Source organism: Passer domesticus, chromosome 12 (genome assembly GCF_036417665.1).
Source record: "Passer domesticus isolate bPasDom1 chromosome 12, bPasDom1.hap1, whole genome shotgun sequence".
Taxonomy (NCBI): Eukaryota; Metazoa; Chordata; class Aves; order Passeriformes; family Passeridae; genus Passer; species Passer domesticus.
Window position 1 is genome coordinate 6,529,562 of NC_087485.1, and position 22,305 is coordinate 6,551,866.

Below are 22,305 nucleotides of genomic sequence, written 5' to 3' on the forward strand. Positions count from 1 at the left end.
GGTGCGACTCGCCGTCCCGGCATGCCGCGGGGCCGGGCGGAGCGGGGCGGGGCAGCAGCGCGGGCGAGGGAGGCTGAGGGGGCTCGCGCCGCGCACGGGGCCGCCGCCGCCGCCATAGTGGGAGCCGCGGGTGAGTGCGGGGGGCGCGACCGGGAGCGGCACCGGGAGCGGCACCGGCACCGCCCGCGGCCGGCGCGCCGCCCCGCACCGCCACACCCCGCGCTCGCCCCCCGCGGCCCAGCCCCATCCCCGCCGCGGGGCGCTGCCGGCTGCCGCGGGCCGGGCTGGGCGGGAGCCGCCGAGCGGAGCCGCGCTGACCTTCCCCGTCTTTGAGGCGCCGGCAGCGCGGTCCCGGAGGCGCGGCGGGAGCCGAGCCATGGCCCGCCGTGCCCGGGACTGGCGGGCTCCGCGTGTGGGTGGGCTCAGGGGGCCGGGGGAGCGAGGGGCCTCGGCAGGGGCGAGCTCGGCCGCAGGCTCGGGCGGATCGGTGCGGCGGGGCCGGGCGGCGTGGGGAGGTGCGGGCTGAGCCTCGCCGAGCCCCGCCGGCAGCCCCGGCGCTGCCCTCAGAGAGGCTTCTCGGCCTGGTGCCCGTCGGTGCTTCGGTCTTGCTTTGCCGCGGCTCGGTCTCGCAGGGAGGAGAGTTGAAGGGGGTGAACGGGCAGCTGCGAGGGCAGAGGCTGTGCTGTGTTTTAATGTTCTTGCTGTTTTCTGTCTTGCCAGAAGGTTGTGAGAGGACTGAAGGTACCTGACGTGCTTGAATCACTTTGTCACAATGAACGTGAAAGGTTTCTGATTCCTTGGAGTGAAACTAGCAAATGTGCTCAGTGATTTGCTGCAGCCACGTAGTTTTTACACTGAGTTGCTGTTTTCAAGTATAATGTGCAAGAGAGAAATTTTTTTGCCTTCTCTGGCTGTTGTCACTTCTCAGCTTTGAGAACAATCAAAACCAAAGATGTGCTATAGCAAGGAGTGTGTTTTACATTCAGTTAATGTGAGATAGCTTTCTGAAGACATTTAAATCCCCAAAAGCCTGTTCTTGCAATTCAAATTAACTTCCTGTCTGAGGCAGGCTGAAATAATAATTCAGCTCATTTGAAATCCATAATTTCCAGTGTAAATATAGCTTAGAGCTGGACATACTGTATTGAACTGGGAAAAAAAAAAGCCCAGGTAAATGCTTGGGCAGGAATTGGTTGCAGAAACGTTGCTTGAAAGTGAATTCTGATTCCTTAATCAGCTGCCATCTCAAGTTAATACTCTGTTGCCTTGAAAAGTTGTGCTCAAGCAGTGATTTCTGTATTTCTGTGCAGTGACTTCACATTTTCTTTCAGCAGCAACAAAACAAAAGACATTTCCCAGACCTTCACCTAGAAGTAGCAAAATTTCTGTATATAGTGAAATGCCATTTAAAGTGAGGTGATATTTTGGCTCACTTTTGGACTATTTAACTATTTTCCCACTGGGCCCCTAATGATTGTTTTTCTGAAAGGCTGCAAGTTACTTGTTAGATGATTTGAAATATATTTGTTTAGCATCTGTGTTTGTTCAGGACTTTAAAAAAATGCAAATGGTAACAACTTTCTGCAGTTCTCTCTGCTGGGATTTCTTTTGTCCCTGTTCATAAGAGGATGATTGAGTTAGTGAAAGGGTGGAGTATGATTAGTTTAGGACTTGCAATATATACTGATAGCTGGTAACATTGCAAGAATGATTCTTTTAGGTTGTTTTGAAACTTATAGATATTGTGGCAAGTTTGGCCATTCAGTGTTTTGTTACTGTGTCTCTAAGGTGAAGAAAAAGAGGGTGTAGCAGTTCTCCCCTCCAGTTCCCCAGTGCCTCCTGGTTTTGTTTCTTTTTTTTTTTTTAACTGAATGGCCCTGCATTCATTCTGGGGAAAGGAAATGTGGCTTCAGCCTTGCAAACTTGAATTCAGTTTTTGTGTGAAGAATATTCTGGAAAAAAAGGCAATTGTGTGGCATTGTGGCTTTTGCTTAACAACAAAACATTATGTCCTTTGCAGTTTTGTGTAATATATGTCTGTATATTTGAAAATCATCCTGACTGACTCTGTGTGGCTCTCTCAGGTTGTCAGGTTGGTTGGGATGAGCATTGAGCTGCAGGCACAGTGAAAGCTTTCCCAGACTCTTCCTCAGCTGCTTTGTGTACTGCTGGCCTTACACTTGCTGACATTTCTAACAAAAAAAAAAAAAAGATGTGCTTCAGGTTGGCATAATTCCCTCATTAATTTGTTTTAACAAAGCTGGAGTAGAGGAATAAAAAGACTAAGAAGGGGAAAGTAAATGTATTTCCCAAAATGAAATAGTCTGGACCTTGACATCTTTCCCATTCTATTCTCCCTTTCCATCCTTTCACTGTTCACATATCTAGACTTAATTATTTTTAGCTCTAAAAGCATATTTAGGATAATGTAATTTCTTGCACAGAGCAGTCCATGGCAATTACTTGGTGGAGGTTTCTGAAGTCAATGGTTTCTGATTGGCCTTGAGCTGCAGTTCACAGAGGGTTCTCCTCTGTGGATCAGTCAGCTGCTGTGGAGAAAATTGTGAAATACGTCAGAGAAACACTTCTTTCCTTCGGTCTCTGAATGCATAAATTTGTTCCTCAACTGCAAATGTTACAGGTTTTCAGATGAGCAAGGCTGACTGCTGAATTGGCCTTTAGCAGGCAGAGCTGCAGTGTGTTGAGCATAAATGGCTGATGAGGCATGATGCCCCTCAGTAAATTCCAGTATTTCTGCATCCCTGTGCTGCTGGGCACTCTGCCTGGCCTGCCCTTGTTTAGTCTAGGAAAGGCTTGAGTAGAGCTTAAGCACAGCCTCCAGTCTCTGTCAGGCCATTATGAGGAGAATGGAGCCAGGCTTTTCTCAGGGCACCTCATGGCAGGGCAGGACACGGGGGGCATGACTGAACAGATGGGATTGGGCAGGGCACAGGAGCTGCCCTCTGTGTGAGGGCAGTCAGCAGTGGAACAGGTTTGTCCTGCTTTGAGCAAACCTGCATTATTCTGGGATAATTTGCATAGTTTCTCTGTTGGGAGTGTATCCTTTGATAAAGGAGGGTGATCTGTTATCAGTGGTTGGTGCAGTTGAATAGAAAGAAGATTAACTGGTGCTGTGATGCTGGTTCCATTGTGTTCCTAGAAAGTGCACACTGGAGACACTTCTGTCTGCAAGTTTTAGTGGCAAAAGAAAAGCAATTAAAGGAAAAATAGCCTAAAATTGTTGGCTGCTTTACTTTACTTACCAGTCTGAAGACTGCTGACTCTCTATTCTAAGTAATCTAAAATACCTGTATGGTAGAAATTGCAAGAGTATCAGGAGCTGAAAAAGCTGAGAGTGCTTTCACTGTCCTTATTTGCTCCTGTTAATCAGTAGTGAAGGGTGCAGCAGCTGATGGTCAGAGCCATGTTTGCTGTGGATAGACATGTGTTACTGGACCAGCAGCACAGATTTAAGGGTGGTGTTGGTGCTAATTTGTTGCACTGATTCTCAAATCTTCCAGAAAACAAGCTTGAATTCAATCTTAAGAGAGAGAACTTTGATGGTGTTGGGCTGGCTTTACTATCCTGGGAGCATGGTTTATTTATGCTGAGATTGCTTGTGGAATAGATATAGTCATAAATGGATAAGAGAAGGCAATTTTTTAATCTAGCACTAGGTTTGAGGTTGTTCCTCTTTAAATTCAGTGGGTTTTTTGTTAGTGTTTTGCAGACCAGAAAGACTTTACAGACCTTCTGTGCCTCTGGTGGTTGTTCATTGATTCTTTGCATACAGCTTGCTTTTCAAATGTGGCAATCCCTGGCAGACCATCTCTGTTTTTCTTTAGCAAATTATATTCTACTGTTGCTCATGCTAGTTTTTGTTGACTTTTTCAGAAAATGTATTCCTTTAGAATCATGGGCCTACCTTGCTCCAGTTCAGAATGACTTAATTTTTTTAATTGACAGCAGCAAGCTTACGTGTGTCCAGGTCAGATAATGTGGTAAAGCATAGCTGCTGGCTGAAGCAACTTCTTGTTCTTTCTTCATACTGCAGAGCTGTGACAGTAGCTCACCTGCTCCAAAAGTCACTGGCACTTGTGTGTTTCAGAGAGGGCAATCTCTTTATTAGTCTTGTTTTCCCAAGTAAAAAAGTGACTTTTCCTCAAGCTGTCCCTCTGAGTAGCTCTGGTGGTGCTGCATGAGCAGAAAGATGGACTTTGTGCTGCAGCAAACTGACAGAATCATGTGTTTTGTAGCTTGTGAAGGAAGCAGTAGGAGGAGGTTTCATCGAGACAGGTGGCAGAAAATGAGTCTCTTAAGGACTGAGCTCCCCTTAGGAGTCAGAGCAGTGTTGGTCTGCTCGTGCTGATCTCACACCCAGAGCTAAGGCAGGAGGGAGGGAAGGGGGTGAGTGTAGACAGAAACACCAAAGCTGGGACAAGCAACAGGAAAGATTCTGTATTTTGGATTTTGTGGATAAAAAAGTCTGCCTGAACCCGTGTAACCCTAGTTTTCTCAAGGTCACTCAGGGCCCAGTGGTGGCTTTGTTCTCTTCGAGGTCTTCTCTGTCTTATGGGTGCAGCTTTCTCTTCAGTGCTGCTGCTCACTGGGTCCTGCAGCTCGTCCTGCCCTTGGTGCAGTCTGCCACGTGCCAAAGCAGATGGATGCAAAGCAATCACCAGGGATGCCCTGGTATCTTGTAGGATGAGATGTGTAGGGATTGTGGTGAGAGGTGTGTAGAGGGATGGGATTTACTCTGGACATGTCAGTCTGCAGCCTGGCAAAGGTATTGGAGAGTTTTATTTTGATGTCACTGCAAAAGGTCCTCTGGAGAAGCCCTTCAGCAGTGTCAGCATATACCTGTTGAAGACAGAGTTGCTGGGAGCTGCAGCTTTTCTGCCCTGTACTGGGTTTCTGCTTCAGCACTGCCTGCTGGGTGGTATTTGGGGTGGGGATAAATTCTGTATGAGCAGAGTCCAAGAAATAGAGTGAATAATGTGAATTAAGTATTACACTATATGCTGGTAGCTCAGCTTTACAGCTGTGCCTTGTGAAGAAGCTGTGAATCAAATGGTCCATGATGTTCTTGAGTGGATGTGAGGAGGTAGGCTTGGTTTGAAGTGACAAAGGCAAGGAAATTAATTAGCTTAAGGAAATTATCTCCTTTTCCATGGGGAATTAAGGTGGAATATCCAGTAATGCACTTACACAATAGTAACTTTTAGCAGGTGCCTTTAAAAGGACACGTGTCCTTTTTAAGCAACATCATAGGAGCTTTCTAGTTTATTGAAACTTCTTTTATCTGCTGTTACATTAAGTGAATATTCTTGTTTCTGTTACCATGGACAGATTTGAGTGAACCACAGGTGGATTTGGCTGAATGGCTCTGAAGCATCCCTGTGTTCCCCTAGTGTTTGGTAACACCAGAACCTGTGCTTGCCTCACAGGTTTGCAATAGATCTTAAAGCCCTTTATATTATATTTATATCATTAAAACACAGTACTGATAAGTATATCAATACAGTCTTACATGGGTGGTGTCACACAGAAAGGGACTGGGCTTGATGACACAGATCATTCCCATCTTGTTCTTTCTTTAGGTACAACTCTAAGCCTCTTACATCTGTAATGACAGGCAGAAAACACAAGACAGCATGGAGGAAAAGGTGACAAATCAGAAAAGGAAAATAAACCTTCCCAGGAAGAATGAGTGTTCAGCAAAACCATATATGAATGGCACAGGAAAGAGAGTAAGGTTGTAGCAAACAAAAACAATTAGTCAAGGATCATTAATTTCGACACATTTTTTTTAGCTTGTTCTCATTTCTGAGAAAATCAACATTATAATTGGCCAAATTCATTCTGTTTTTTTTTAATTGTATTTATTTAATAGTATTTTACTGTTCAAAATACAAATACTTTTATTAGGAGGAGATAGCAAGCTAACATACTAATTTTTAGATCTAGAAACTGCAATTCTACTTTCCGTACTTAAAATAAGAATTCCTTCATTCCTTGCAGTCTCTAAGGCTTTCTCACAGTTTCAGGATTGAACAGAAGGCATCTGGTGCTTGAGAGAGGCTGTTGTGCCTTGAGGGACTAAATGAGGTGCAGTGCTGGTGTACAGCTTGATTTTGGGTTTGTGTGATGGTGCAGGGAGCTGTTAAGGGTGAATGCACATCTTGTGTGTGGGGAAGTTTAATATGGCAATAGCTACCTTGCTTTAGCTTCACAAGAATAAGATGGTGGTTATTTTTTGTCCTCGACTTCAGTGTTAGATGTGTGACTGCTGAGCATCAATAGTGTCAACTAGATTTGTCCTAAAATGTTTAGGAATATCTGACAGTGATGTAACTTCATGTGTTGGAATTGAAGCTTGATCCATACAAAGTGAATCAATGTGATTTTCACCTGTGCTGATTGTTGGCTCCACTGCAACCATCCCAAACCAGGTACCCACAGGTCTGGAATGGAAACTGCAGGCATCAGACTTAAGTCCTACTACTTCTGGTTTCCAAATATGAGTCCTACCTCTCAGCAGGGTGGGCATCACTCAGTAGAGTTTCCAAGGAGTTGGTGCCATGGTTTTAGGGTGGTTTTTCTTCAACATAACTTCAGCCTGTATTAGGGGATTTTATTTGATGTCTAGATCAACTCCAGGTTAGGCTGGTATGCAGCAATTATGGATGTGCAATCAATACAACCTTTTCACTTGTAAAGAACTAGTTTTAAGTTGTTTGGGAGGTGAATGTGGGGTTGGTTTTTTTTTTTTTTTCCTTAATCTGTTGTACTTGGGTGATTTTTTAATTTGCTATGTGTTTTCCCAGAGGAGTGGCCACACTGGGTAAACTCCTCCAGACTGAGGTATGTACTGCAAGTATCAGTGGAGAGCTCATGATGGTGACTGACACCAGACTGCAGGTCTCTGGAGCAGTTGAAACAATAGTGATGTGGCAACAAGACTTTGAATTTTTATGTTGGTGTGCAGGCTTGGTGACTTTGATGTTGACTATACTGCCTAGCTGTCTGATTGTGAAATAAGGGTGTTTAAAGCTGTGGTAGCAGTTGTTCTTGGTAGTTGAATTTACCACCCTGAAAACACAGATGCTACCTGCTGTTAGGCCATTGATCTGACAAAAGAGATTTGTTCTTCTGTAAGTCTGGCCAAATCTGTATGACCTTAATACTTCCAACCTAGAGTCTGAACCCATTTCAGTTCCCATTTGTATGAGTAAAGCTCAGAGGCCTCAAATACAAAAAGAGCTTTCTTGTCCAACTGTGCACAGAAAGCTGGGCCTGGGAGTATCCTCTGTGCAGATCTTGGGAATGTGTGTTTTGCTTCTCTTAGGAATTTGTTAAATCTTACACAGGTGTGTGAGTAATTGACAGCTAAAGGAAGCCTAAAACAGAATTTCATACCTTTCTAGGCTTGCAGTGCAATTTAAACCTGTAACTCCAAGGTTCCTGGACAGGGATTGCAAAGAGGGACTGGTGGCTGACAGATGTACATGTTAAGCAAGTATACTTTGCTTGAAGTGAACTCAGGTCTCAAAATATAATGTAGCAGGGTTTGAGTGCAGTATTTTTGTTGTTTGAATTTTAGCAGAATTCTTCAGACTTTCAGAGAGAGATCAGGATAAATAAAAATGAATTTGCTGTCTTGAAAAATGTAATGTAACAGCGATCTGTCTAGACTGCTGTGCATGCTCTGTGCTTAACCCCTCTGGAATAGAGGGACTTGTGTTCAGAAGTGTGGGATGCCTTCAGCACCCTCACTAGGAACTGCAGGTTCTCACCACTATGAAAAATCATGGTTTGTGTCTTGAAGTCATCACAGGTTCAAAGATAAATGTAGAGTCTACTTCAGTCTCATTGACAGAAGAGGATGGGCAGTAAGCTTGTGTTGAGCAACGAGCTAGTGATTTAATTCTTGTTGTGTGCCATTGACAGGACACTCTTAGAATGTGGATGGTGAGATACCTGAGGAGCTAAATACATGAATCAGTTGGTGTAAGCCACTTGCAGACAATCCATGTTAACAGGTCAGTTGTTTACAGTAAAGGAGATCAAGTTGAAACAGTGAGCACTTGCCAGCTTGTTCAGATGGTGTAACTTCTGAAATATGTGAAGACAAGGTGGTGACACTTGGTTTTGTTCTTTTTCTCCACTTTTGTACATGAGATGTGACCTTACACTGAAATAGCACTACAAACCAAATCTATAATTAGAAATTAAACCATTCAGTATCCAAGACTTTTATTTACAAGTCTGGGATACAGAGGTGAGTTTGTCCTACTTATCCCAAAGAAAAATTCAGGCTAGTTGAGAGGATCTGTGTTTCTCGATGCTAATACTCAAGCCAAGTGTTACACTTATTCCTGTGGTCTTTCTGATGATTTTGTTTGCTTGTTTTGTAGTCACTGGCTCTGGTTGAGGATTCAGAATGGGAGACAAGCCTATCTGGGAGCAGATTGGATCCAGCTTTGTACAACATTACTACCAGCTTTTTGATGCAGACAGGACTCAGTTAGGAGCAATATATGTAAGTATCCCCAGAAAGGGAGCTGGGACTCTGTCCCGTTAGCAGTCTGGAATTCCCTGTTTTGATGTGTGAGAATACACAGGGTGGGATAGTGGGCTTTATCCTGACTCCAGAATGCCAGTCAGTGCAATCACACTCACTTTTATTTATTGCTTTTATGTCTCACTTCTATTTTGAGCTTTGTTTGCGTTTTAGGCAGTCATACTCACAAAAGCCCTGTTTAGCTGTAGGCAGTGATTTGTTTTGGAGGGGTTTGATGATGATCCTGTGATGAAGTGCTCTGTAAAAGCAAACATTCTAGTCTTAGTTTGCCATTACTTTACAGGCATGGATTTGCTTGGATCCCTCTTGAAGTGGGATGTAATTTAAGTCCTACCCTGTGTTTAGCGGTTCTTGCAGGTGTTTCTTGGACCTCATTCTATATTAGTCCTCTGAACAGTAAAATAGAGTTACAATTTTAAATCCAGTTTAAAATGTAGAATAACATGTTAAATAACTGCAAATTTAGTTTAAATTTCCTCAAACATTAAGTTGTTTTTTTTTTACTTCTTATTTGGGGTCAAGCAGGCTTGGATAACAGAATAGAAAACTGTAATTCACAAATGCAAGGAACATCAGCTTTTAGTTTTGGGGGAAGATTCCTCCAGAGCATGCAAAGTGCTCTGTGTGTGGAGCTGATTGCTGATGGTGAGGAATGCTGCTGCATGGCTGAGGAGTTGCAGCAAGAACTTCAAGGCTGACAAGTCTTCTAGCAGCATATCCTGTTTTTCTGGCTGGTTTTTCGTTTGCTGGATGAGCTGAAGTTTCAGCAAGCTCCTGAGGATTGAAATGGTTCAACACCTTCTGACACCCCTCTTTATACCTCAGCAACATCCAGCAGCACTGATACCATTTGTTCTTGGGATTGTTGTGTACTTGCTGCATGCCACATTGTTGGTTTGCTTTGCCCAAGAAGCTGTGTACAGAGTCCTAGAGAGAGAGAAAACCAAGCAGTTTGTGTTCCAACCACAGCTCTAAATATGAAGGCTCTTAGTAGTTTGTATTTTATTCCAAAGTACATTCAGTCCTCAAAGTAGTGCTAAGTACAGAGTAATTTAAATTCCTGGATTTAGGGCCTTCCATACAGTGAACTCCTGGCTTTTTTTCACCCTTAGGGTCTTTCCATCATTCAATGAAGAGCCCTGTGCACATGTAATTAGGAGAATTATTATGCAGGTCACTGATGTGTGTTGTTTTGTGCAGCTCCTGAACTGTGGAGAAAACACACCCTGTTTTGTGTTGCTGGTAGACTTATGATACTGAAATATAGTGTATTTAATTTTTAATTGATTGTTCCAAACTTCTTCAATTGATTTTGCTGGTTTCTTTCTATGTCCCTTTGAGGTAGTTTTCAAATAGCTGGATTCTGAGGATTTCTGCTAAATACATAAAGTCTCTTATCAGGATTGCTTAAGGGCTACCTAAGTTGATGACATTTTTCTTTTTCCCCCAGATTGATGCATCATGCCTTACGTGGGAAGGACAGCAGTTCCAGGGCAAAGCAGCCATTGTTGAAAAACTCACTGTAAGTCTGTAATCCTTACTGAATGTTTTGGGAAACAGTTATGAAGACCAGAAGAGAATTGCTTCTGGAAAATTGAATTAGACTTAAGCAGTTCAAAAATCTTGAACTTGTGCTTCCAGCCTAGGTCTTCAAGAAATATTATGAATTACTGCTGTCTAGTGGGTTATTCCACTGTTGGCTCTAATGTTGGAATGTTAATTGACTCCATAGTTTGCAAGGTTACTTTGTGACTGCACTTGTATTTGACATTATTGATTTATTTTTTTTAAAAGGTCTAATGCATAAGCTGCCTCTGATCTAGAGTGAAAGGTGCCTTTGATCTTTTAAGGCATGCCAAGGAAGAAGCAATAGCAAACCTGTTACTTGGATCTGTCTGTGATAAAGGCTAGACTCATTACAGCAAGGAACAACTTGTTTTCTGATACGTAAACTGCAAATAAGTTCTATAGTGGAGAAGCTGACTTATCCTCAATGCAGATTTGTCAGCAGTTCAGATGTGAGCAGGTATGGTTCAGGACTTTGAAACGTGATTCCTCTTCAGCAAGTGAGAGGACACTGGAATTATATGTTCATTTAGTTAAAATAAAATACTTTCTATCTTCTAGAGTAAATCCATGCTTCTGTTATAAAACTGGGGGTACCTGCAAGCTGTCATGAGAGTAGAAAGTTTGTTTCTCTTGCGAGATATGCAGAGGACATGCTTTTTAGGTCACCAGACAGTCTGCTCTGAGTATGGTATTTCAGACATTTTTATTACACATTGAGAAGAAAAATAATTGTAACTTGACACTTGGCTTATTGCACAGCTACTGTTCCTGTGTTTTGGAATTGCTTCTCTTGCCTAAGGCATCTTTAACTGTAAAGACTGAGCTCTGCCCTCAGGTCTGTGATTTAGGTACCTGGGCTGCCTTTGAGAAGGCTGCACATCTCAGAAACAGCAGTGACTGCTTGCTTGTAGGTGAGGAGATAGCCAAGCTCCAGGGTTGCTTGTTTGTGTACTCAGTGTTCTTCAGACTTTTGGGCTTGCAGCCACTTAGATACCCAACCAGCCAAGCATTTGCTTGGCCACAGTGTCTGATTGCTGCCTTGGATTCAGCCCAGTGCAGATCCAGCCCCTTTCCCACTATCTTTACCTTCCCTGTTGCTGGTGCAAGGTGGACTTTCTGGATTTATGTGCCTGCTGCAGTTGTAATTGGTGACTGAAGACACACTACTCTGCTTTAGGGAATTTTTTTCTGGCTTGCATCCATCTGCTTAAAGTAAGGAGGAAATGCACTGAAGTTCCTCCATGCCCTTCCACCGCCGTGGCTCGTTATGGGCTGTATCAGCTTACAGTGACTCTAAAGTCACTCAGCATTCCTCTGTCAGCACTCAGCTGCCTGGGCTCCTGTTGCTGTGTCAGCTTTATGTGCTCACCTACTCTGCTTCTGGAGCTGCTTAGTCAGTTCAGCACAGCCCTGAAAGTTTGATACCGAAACTCTTGTGCACTTGTGCAGTCTTGTGTCCTTCAGTGCCTGGCTGCTGAACTGATGTAAGCACAAAGAGGTGGCATTTTCTTTTAGATCAAGTCCTTTGCTGTGTGGCAGCAATGGTATGGCACCTTTTCAGTCTGCTAATATAGTAGGGCAAGGTTGTATGAGCATTGCTCTGCAGGCCCAGCACATCTGTACCTTGCTACAGCGTGGGAGTTGACACTTGTTCCTTCTGTCCTAATTGGTGCTGGACTTGTTTAACATAGAGTGTTAATTAGGGGCAGCCTGATTTACATTGAGCATTTGAGATAACAATTACATAGTTCTATGAACACACTGGACCAAGGAGGAAGCTGAGACAGGTATTCTTGCTGCCAGCTGTGAGTTTGTGCTACTCAACTTTATTCTTGCCTAATTTCTCTTACCTGACTTCAAGGAGATTCCATAGTTTTCATAGTGAAAGACCAGTCAATTTCTAATGTCAAAGGATGGTAAAAACCTTTCTTTTCGTGTGGTTGCATGCTTTTTAGACACTTTTATTGTACTTTTCACAGCACAAAATCCTTCACTCCAGTACAGGTGCATGTCTATAAGTAGCTGTCCTTTTGAGGTAGCCTCTGCCTATCTTAAAAATCAGTGATCTTTTCTGTAACCTCTTCTCCTACTTTTTCCAGTGGGATTTCTCCCAGTGCATCACATGAGTAGCTCACTAGGCTGGCCAGCTATTTGGGGTACTTTCCTCTGAAGAGGACAATCATAAAATCTTTAAGGTTGGAAAAGCTGTCCAAGATCAAGTCCAACCTTTGACTGAACACCACCTTGTTAACTAAACCACAGCACTAAGTGCCATGTCCAGTTCTTTCTTGAAAACTTCCAGTGGTGCTGACATCACCACTTCCCTGACAGCCCATTACAAAGCTTAACCTTTTCAGTCAAGAAGTTCTTCCTGATGTTCAACCTGAACCTCCTCTGATGCAGTTTGAGGCCATTTTCCTTGTCCTGTGGAATCAGGTACTTGAAACAGCCACTGTGTTACTCAGCCTTGTCTTTGTTCCTTGTTTTGCAGAGCTCTTGATTTCCAAAGCCTTTCCTTCCTCCCTGGAATGAATTGCATTCATTCCCCTTCATCCCTCTGCCTTTTCAAGAGAATCCTTTTGCAGGGCTTGTTCAACAAGAAGCTCTTGTGCTGAGGTGTGACTCTTGGAGTACTCTTTTGTAAAAGCAACTTCCCAGCCTACGCTTGTGCAGGCTGTGTGGGCATTTTGCACGTTCAAGTTCAGGATGCTGACCCTGGAAAACAGTCTGCTGGTCATTCAGAAAGGAAGGCTCTGGATTTGTGTTGTTACTAAGTGTCTGTTCCATGCTACAAAGCAGTGGCTTCACTTTGCACTGGGAGTTTGTTGGGATTGCACTCCAGCCAAGAGGAAACACCGCAGGCTTTATTAAAGGGTGCTCTTGAATAGTGTCCCTCTAATTAGAGGGCTGCTTCCTGCACTTCATTTGCTTCCTCAGATCCTGGTCCTTCCACAGTTGCTGTGTTCTCCGTTATCCATGGATTTAGCTTCCTGGAATTCTTCCTAGAGCCTTAGGCTTGTAGAGCCAACACTGTACTTCCTATCTGCTACAGCAGGACTCATGTCATGTCTCTCTACCTAGGCCTTCTAGGAAGTCTTTGAGGCTCCTTCCACTAGAGGGAAATGCAGAACTTGTTGAAGCATGCATTTGGATCTGTTTCAACCTGCTTCCAAATCAGGGAGATGCAGCAAAGGCATCCAAGTGCCACCTGAGGTTTGAATGGCCACGTGCTTTCCTTCTGTGCAGCTCCTGGACTTCGAGTATCTGCCACATGGTCACCCAGAACTCCATCCATGCTGAACTGCCACTAAAGCAGCCAGCAATAATGCAGCTTTTGGGAGAACAGTCCCAAAATTGCATTTGTGTGACAGGACTCTAGATCTCCCGGGTGTTTCACGTTCACTGCTTGGAATTGTCCATGCTGGAATGTGAATGTGGTCTAAGTTGAAAGACAGGAATTACTCTCCAATGCCTGGTGTTTCTCAAGGTGTGTTCCTTGCACACATACCTCCAGATACATTGATGTTGGCTACCTGAGTGTCAGGGGAATTAAAAAGGGCAAGAGTGGATATGTAGATTTCAAGTCTTGAAGATTTCATCCACTTTTCCTTTCCATTCGTAGCCACTTTAACAAAGAAACAAATTTGGAGTTGTCTGGTAAACATCAAATATTAGATGATAAAATCTTTTAACACAGTTCAGAGCAGAGTTTTTTTTTCCTTCATCATAAGAATTTTGAGCTTACAGATGATGTGAAGCCTTCAGGCAGTGCAATTAGAGTAGGAAAAGGTACTATTTACTGTGTATGGTGACATAATTTCTCTTTTGGTGCTTGAAAAACACATCTCCTAAAATTTACCCTGCATGGGTAGTGCCCTCATTTGCAACAGTTCTCTGTGCTGTACTGCCACTATAGTCTAACACTTCAAAATGTTGGATTTGCTCAGTCTTTGTTTTGTAAGTTAAATAATTCTGTTACTGTACATTTCCTTATTTTGATTTCTTTTCATTGCAGAGCCTCCCTTTCCAAAAAATACAACACAGCATCACAGCACAAGACCACCAACCTACACCTGATAGCTGTATACTCAGTATGGTAGTGGGACAGCTTAAGGTAAACTCTTTCCATTACAGGTTCATGAGTGCTTTTGTCTTAGATTTTTGCAGGATTCTAAACCATCTGATTTCTGAATACATTTAAATGCTTTCTTGGGTGGGGAAGGAGCAGGGATAAGCTTGCATTGGGATATTGCTCCTCTGCTGCTTGAGACTTGTCAATAAATGCTCCTTCCTTCAGATACCTAGTTCTAGGTAAACCACCTGTAATTTGGCAATCATGTTCTGCCAAGCAAAGTATTGTGGATTTTACTGTGCAGACAAATACCATGTGGGTTCTAGAGGCCTCAGTATTTCCCTTACCCTGATGCAGTGAGGTTTTGGTGTCCTCTGTTGCATTTAAAAGCATTGTCACTGTGTTCTTGGACAATTTAAGCACATCTAGTTTAACATCCTCCTTGATGTAATGTTTGCATTGAGCTCTGATTTAGCAGACTTCATTTTGTTAACTGACCACCCTTCAGGGAGTCCATACATTTTTTTACTGTCACAGGACACAAGAATATAATCCTGGTGTTAGTACAGTCCAGTACCTCTGTAATCAAAACTGATTCAGCAATGGGAGTGTTGCCTCTGAGATCAAACACTTATTGTTGAAACAGCTGCTTCTTGTGAAGAATCAGATTATTTTTCAGGCTTAGTATGACCATATTGCTGTGTGAGTGATACTACTGAACTGTGTAAACTTACCCAGTCTGCCAATACACCAGGGCCACATACTTGTAAATTAATGAAGCTGCTTATGAATGAAAGATATTGTCCTGGAATTTGCAAAAATACTCTGTACATCAAATCAGCTGCAGGCAGAACTTGCTCACAGTGGGTGGTATTAGTTTAAAAAATGTGAAATTATGTAGCAGTAGTTAAGTTATCAGAGTTCATTTGGTGCAGCCATGCTGTGAAGTCAGGCCTCTAATGCCAACCAGTCTTTAGAGTTACCTGCACCCAGTTTGTTTTAAAATAGCTGTTTAGATTTCCTTTTCCTGCTCACTTGATGGCACTTCTACTATCAAAGCATTCAAACTTCCACTGACACTGTACTTTTTACTAAGCAGACATAGGACTGAATGTTTGAATCTGCTTGCTAAGCTGTTCTCTTTGTTCTGGGCTGGGCAGCTGAGAAGAGCAGTGCCCAGTGTAATGCATCCACTGCTAAACCTAACATAGGAAGCTTTGGCTCTCATTAAAGTTGCTCCTGCTTCCTAAGCTGCAAGTTGGATTCCAGCTTGTTTGTTGTTCAGTCCCAGCTGCACACACTCTGTGGAAAAGCAGCCACACGTGGCCATGGAAAGCACTGAATTACAGGACAGACATGCTTATCTCCTGCCTTGCTCTTGGGTGTGCACAAAATTCTGTGATGTGATCAAGACCTTCGACTCAATGTCTTGGGCCAGTCACATCTGCACCTGGTTTTGCACAGTCATGTTTTAAGGTTATTGCATAATTATCAAGCAGATTGAAGCTTGCAGCCAGTGATTGTGTTGGATCCTGTGGCAAGATACCATGTTCTAAAATATTCTAAAAGTTATTGGGTTTTCTCAAACCATAATCCATTAATATGGAGGGACTGTAAATACAGTCTGGGAGCTTTCCATAAATACCATGACTTGGAGTAGTATTTTCTGATGTATTTTTTAACCTCTGAGTGATTTCAGCAAGCTGAAATTACTCAATATAATTTGGGGATCATGTGTTAGAGCATCCAGGTATTTGGAGAGAAAATACTGGGTTAAAGTATGCCTACTGTCATGATCAAATGCATCTTGCTTGTGAATTTTTAGTAAGTGAGAAAAAGTTTTTCCACTCTTCACATTTATGTGTCTCAAACCTTAGCTTTAAAAATCACATCTTAATCCCTGGGAATGCTGCTTCTCACAGAACAAGTGTCCAGAAAGTCAAAGTCAACTTAAAACCTTAACTTCATACTTCTGCCCTGTGCAATATTTATAGAGGTGGACAAATGAAATCTCAGGAACAGTCTGTGGCATGAATGAACCTGGCTGTCTTACACAGTGAATGCTTTTCTCTCATGCCAATTCACACACGTTGACAGCCATTCTGCTGCATCTCGGTGCTGCTCTGTGTACAGTCACTGAGATCAGCTGGGTGCAGGTAGTGCATTCCAACAAGTGGCTCATGTAGCTCCAGTTGAGCAGGGAACACTATAACAGGCAAACGTGGGGCTGCATACTCACTGTTATTTAAAGCTGCCTTCTTAGTGATGTGGCTGCTCACCCTGCATATATTGCTCTCAAGGAGAGCTGTAAGAGAATTTTGCACAAGGAAGGGCACTTCCAAGACCACCAGTAGCATGCTAATATGCCACCATGAACTATAAATAAATTCTTTTAAAACCAAACTTTTGCATCATAATAATCACCTGCACTGAGGGGCTGGGGCACAACAGCTTCTTTGAGAAAATGCTGCAGAGTAGCAGAGCATCTAAGTAGGTAAATGTCACTAGCAGGGATCTGACTGGCTGGCTAAAGCAGTGCAGTAATTGCTTTCAAAGATCCTCTTTAATGGGTGCTGATAGTATCAATGTTTGGGTGGGGTTATCCTTTTGTAGAGGTATAATAAATATACATCCACTTATTCTAGTCATACTGGTTTTTATTGCTGTTCATTGCCTGAGTGCTGCTTGCTTGCTTCAGCTAGGAAGAGTGAGCATCAGTACAAGCCTTTAGGAGTGAATTCCTTTTGGTGTGACCCTGCTTTGCCAATATTCATCCAGAATGTCACCCAGTACCTTCAGTGTGCTTCACCTAGTAATGTATTTCTCCTGTCATGCTCAGGCAGATGATGACCAAGTTCTAGGCTTCCACCAAACCTTTTTGTTGAAAAATTTTCAAGGTGCCTGGGTGTGCACCAACGAAGTCTTCAGGCTAGCCCTCCACAACGTTTAACCCTCTGCCTTCCCCATCTTCCAGTCCTCGCTGTCCTGGCTGAGTAAGGAGTGCTCTCTTCTGTCCCTTGAGCTGGGCTGAGAAGCATGGCTGTGGCTTGTGTGTTCTCAGAGCCATGTGGCAGATCTGTGGCTCTCCCCAGAGTGTGATTTTTGAAGTGATCATGCAGAATTAATTGTGAATAACTAATTGTTATGTGGTGTTTCCTAGTCTTAAAAGGAAAAGGAAATTTGCAATTAAAATCACTGGGTATTTTTGTAATGCATGCTGAACACTTAAAGCATTACTTAAAGCCCGTTAAATAAGGCTTAACATCTGAAAGAACCTGCAGTCTCAAGTAATTATCCTTTCCTTTGAGGTAAGGGTTGTTGCAACCCTGCAGTTCACTCAATAATTGCTGGGGGTGCTGGTGAAGAAGTAAAACTCTCTGACCAGGCAAGAGGAGGAAAATTGTGTAGCTAAACCTGAAATGTAAAGCAGTGTTGCATCTGAAACTCTGACATGACTCACTGCTCTGTGAGCTGAGGACTTCCTTTTGAGCCTCCAGGTCAGAAAGGATGTAGAAAAACTGAGAGGTCAAAAAGCTGCCAAGATTGTGGGCGATGAAGAGCTTGTGGAACTGGGAGAGGAGCTGGCTAAGGGCATCTGCTTGAAATGTCAGTGAAAAGTAATTGAGTACTTCCAACAACCTGAAAGCAAACTCTTCTCAGTGGTGCCAGACAGTGTAACAAGGGACAGTGGTTAGAAACCACATAACTGGGAAGGTACAGATGGGACACAAGGGAAGATTTTCATGAGAAGACTGAAACCCTGGGTGCCTGGACACCTTGTGAAACATCTGTTCTGTGAGAATTTGAAGACTCTGCTAGACACAGCTGATGCAGTGAAAGATGTCCCTGCCCAGGACAGGAGGACTGGATTAGATGATCTCTAAAGGTCCCTTCTGTGGTTCTGTGATGCAGAGCTGCTGTAGTCTGTGCTCATGCTGAGCAAAAGGCTGGCCTGGAAATCAGAGGATTCTTTCAGTCTGATTCTGGGACTTGTTTAATTTTTGTTTTAATTCAATGATGTCATGGAAGAATTTGAACTGCACAAAGGAAAGTTTTATAGGAGGACTAAAGCCCCTTGTGTTTTGAGCCTGGGCTCACATGTAGAATGCAAATCCTGAGTTGGACATGCCTGAATTTGGAGTGAAAAGTAAAGACAGAGTTTCAGTGGTGTTATCTGAGCTGGAATGAAGATCTAAACTAAAATGGAATAGGATCAGTCTGTGTTTTCTGTGGCATCTTGTGAGCCTTTGCTGTGTGCTAATATTACATAGTCAAAATTGGGGAATGGACTATAAAGTACATACTTCACCTTCAATATAGTCTAGGATTTTCCTTATTTTTAAAGTATACTGCTCCTCCATGCTATGAAGGGATAACATGAAAGGAATAAAGAAAACAATAACGTGTGACTTCATTGTGGGAATTTGCTGTCTGTACCACACCAAACATTTTGGGGAGAATTCCCTTTTAGTCCTTCTTCATGTGTCCAGCCCTGAATTTCTTAAGAAAGGAGGAAATTCTCCTTAAGCCAAAGCATCAAGAGCTGCAGTGCTCTTACCAGAAATCAAGGAGACCTACACTAAAGCTTGTCTGGCAATGGTATTTTTTTTTCCCAGAGGTATATTTTAAAGCATACTCATGTGAGTAATGACAAGCTCAAATTTGGTGTAAAAAGTACTTATGCAAGTTGTAGTAGATGCCTCAGTGACCTGAACAAGGAGGGCAGCTGGGAGTTGTGAACCTGCCAGCTCCCGAGCAGTGGTGAGGCTCTCCTGGGATGGGCTTCACTGGACACCCAGGAGAAGCTGGAAAAGGCACAAACCCACGGGCTTCAGTGCACAGGCCACCCCTACAGCACAGAAATGTGAGCCTCTGTTCTGGGCACGTGTAGTAGATAACACTTCCTTTGGAATACCTGCCATGGCTGCTGTGGCACGTCCTGGACAGCTGCTCCAGCCCAGCAGAACTGCTGCTGCTCACACGGGGCTCCTTCCTGGGAGCCTCTGCCTCAAGCAAAGCAGGGGTGTACTGAGGGAAAGCTGCCTGTTTGTCTGCTGGACAGTGACTGCTGCCACTTCTCTTGCTTTAAGGATTTTTCTCTCACTCAGTCACGTATTGAACACTGACTTGCTCGTATTCCTGGCCTCTTGTTGCCTTCCTAATTTCTTACTGTAGTAGTTTCCTCATTCACTTTCTTCTTCATGGTTTTATAGTAATTTATCTTGCCTGTTCTCCCCATTCTCATTATGTTTTTTCAAGCTGAGAAGTTATACTCAATTTACTTTCTTCAGTAGGAAAGCATCCTGTAGCTGGATCATTTTTCTTGTCCTTTTATGACTTTACTGTAGCATTTTATTTTTTTAACTTACAAGAAATGCATGCAGGATTTGATATGTGGGTGCTCTTTGCCTACTTATGCGTTTGCTGACTTCTGGGTTTTGGTTCTTTGTTCTTCCCTAACATCTGCTAACCCTGTGCTTGCCTTGATAACTTTAGGCTCTCAGCTGGTTTAATAAATAAATATCTATTATTATTTTAGTATCACTTTCATGAGGGGCCAGTCTAGGGCCCACTTTGGTTTACCAAAAGTGAATTAGCATACACTTACAGAAACTGCACTTCATGTACACCACTTAACTTCCCAGGCAGTTGTCACTGTGAAATCCTTGCAGTGGTTTTTGGATCTGAATGCTTCCTTTCCACTCACCTGATGCCAGCAGTGTTCTGGCACACTTGCTGTTCTCTGATAAAACTGATGTCCTTTGCAAGTTGGTCCTCAAAGCTGACTTGTTGCACAGTCCATGAATACTTTTTTAAAGTAAAGTTTCTTTTTTGTTTATTCTGTAGTCTGCTTTGCTCTTCAGACTTTTCACTTGTTCTCAGTGAACAGCAGCAGGGCCTTGCCAGTGATCATTCAGTGCTTTCACAGCCTCTTTCATGAGCTGCTCTGGCTGCTGCTTTTCAAGCCTCTTTTTTATAAATTTCCTCCCTTTTCTGAAGCTGAATAGTCATGCATTGAAAAAATAAAGCTTAAAATCCTCCAAAAATGCTGAATTGAACACACTACAGGCACCATCAGGAGCTTGTTTTGTGGTTGGGCCCGTGTGCTGTTCAGATTAAATCCTGTTGTGTGATTTCCAGCTGATTGATGTGGGAATCATTTCTGATATTTTGAGGACTTAATCCCTGTACAATGTCTCTGAGAAGATGAGTAAATAAACATTAAGTGGGAGTACTAGTCTGCTTTTTTAGTAATATTTTCTAAATTATTTTCTGCTTTTGTAGTAATATGGTAAATACCCAGACATAGTGTCAGGCAGGAGGGGAGGCACTGCTGCAGCATTCCCTGTGCTTAGAACACATTGGCACAGCTGCAGTGAATGCTCTGCTCCCTTCCAGCTGTTGCTGGACACTGGAAGTGGGAAGTGCTGTGTTTCTGGCAAGGCTTTCAAAGCCCAAAGCACCTGGATCATCCAGGCAACGTGTTGATACCAACTCTACAGAAACTCCCTTCTGCCATCCACCCAAAGCCCAGCAGTTAAAAACTGAACCAATTTCTTTTAAGCTTAATTCCTGGGCTAGGCATTTGTGATTCAACACTGAGGCAAGCATGTTCCATCCATGTGGAGAGGGACATGTCAGCAAGTGTTCCACAAAACCCCAGCTTCAGATGCTGTTGCAGGATTTCCATGTCTCTGGGCCCGGGTGTTTGTCTGCCAAGCCCCTCAGAACAGACCCTCTGGTGGAACTGGTGTCCCCTGGGGTACTGCACATCTTACAGCATGTAATGTCACTGTTAACGTTAGCTTCAAGTTGTCTCATCATGGGTTTTGGAATAAGTTTCTCAAAAAAATGAGTGTTTTGAACCTTTTTCCCCCCCTCTCTTTCTACAGGCTGATGAAGATCCTATCATGGGATTCCACCAGATATTTCTATTAAAGAACATCAACGATGCCTGGGTTTGCACCAATGACATGTTCAGGCTAGCACTGCACAACTTCGGCTGAGCAGCCCATCCCGAGGCACCCGGGCTTTTGGTTTTCTTTTTTTCTTTTATTTTTTCTTTTATTTTTTCTTTTTTTTTTTTCCTCCTCTCCTCTTAACTGGTATTATTCACACTCACAGAACATTCCAAATATCATACACAAACCTGCAGCACTGCAGAGCGTGAGCAAGCAAGACTTGTGACCTGCCCTTCTGCTGAGTTTACATTGTCACTAGATGAGTTTCTTGTGCATGATGTTTGGAAGTTAGACTTAGCTGCATTTGATAAGAGAAATTTGTGTTGTACCAGCATGCCTCGGAAAGAATTTATAATGCAAAAGGTTGTTGTTTATGTACTGACAAGATGCTCTATAACCCAAAGAAATGAAAGGACAGCAGCCTGTACAGCCCAGTTATTGATTTGTTCAGATGTTTCAATGCTACATTACACAATAAAACAGAGATTTTCTTAAAAGTTTAAATTATTTTTATGAGTTGGCTGTGGAGCGTGTGTGACAGTGCTTGCTGGGGGAGAGACTGTGTCTGTGTGCTGGGGAAATGCCTGCAGAGCTGGAGCTCGAGCTGCACGATTCCTGACAGTTTTGGCAGTGAGTGCGGGGCAGCTCTGCCCTCCTCCGTACACCTTTTGCCCTCCTCCATTCACCTTTTGCCCTCCTCCATTCACCTTTTGCCCTCCTCCATTCACCTTTTGCCCTCCTCCGTACACCTTTTCCTCGCCTCAGCAGCTTCCACAACGGAGCCTTCTGGCTCAGTTTTCAGCATCGACAGCTTAGTTCTCACCTGTTGCATTTTACCGATGCACTTCCCCGCGTGGTACAGCAGCATAACCGCGGCAGCCTGCGGTCAGTCAGCTCCTCTCGGAGCCGGGGGACAGCGGTGGCTGCCGGGCCGCCCGCCAGGGGCTCGTGCCCGCGGCTGTGCTCAGGCTCCGCGCTGTGCCGTGCCCGCAGCCTGCTCGCGTTCCCGCTGTGAGCGGGGCGGCTGTTCCCGGCCCGGGGGAGCCCCGGGACGCCCGGTCCGGCCCAGCCCAGCCCGGCCCGGCCCGGCCCCGCCGCTCCCGGCCCCGCCCCGCCGC

General features: G+C 43.8%; 1 protein-coding gene across 1 annotated transcript; it reads left to right on the plus strand.

Moving 5' to 3' along the window:
• On the plus strand, positions 1 to 21,691 carry NUTF2 (nuclear transport factor 2). The gene is made up of 5 exons (XM_064386246.1): positions 1 to 130; positions 8,418 to 8,542; positions 10,035 to 10,106; positions 14,169 to 14,267; positions 21,119 to 21,691. The coding sequence occupies exons 2-5, from the start codon at positions 8,444 to 8,446 to the stop codon at positions 21,230 to 21,232; spliced, it is 384 nt and encodes a 127-aa protein (XP_064242316.1). The 5' UTR covers positions 1 to 130; positions 8,418 to 8,443; the 3' UTR covers positions 21,233 to 21,691.
• Positions 21,692 to 22,305: the final 614 nt, after the last annotated feature.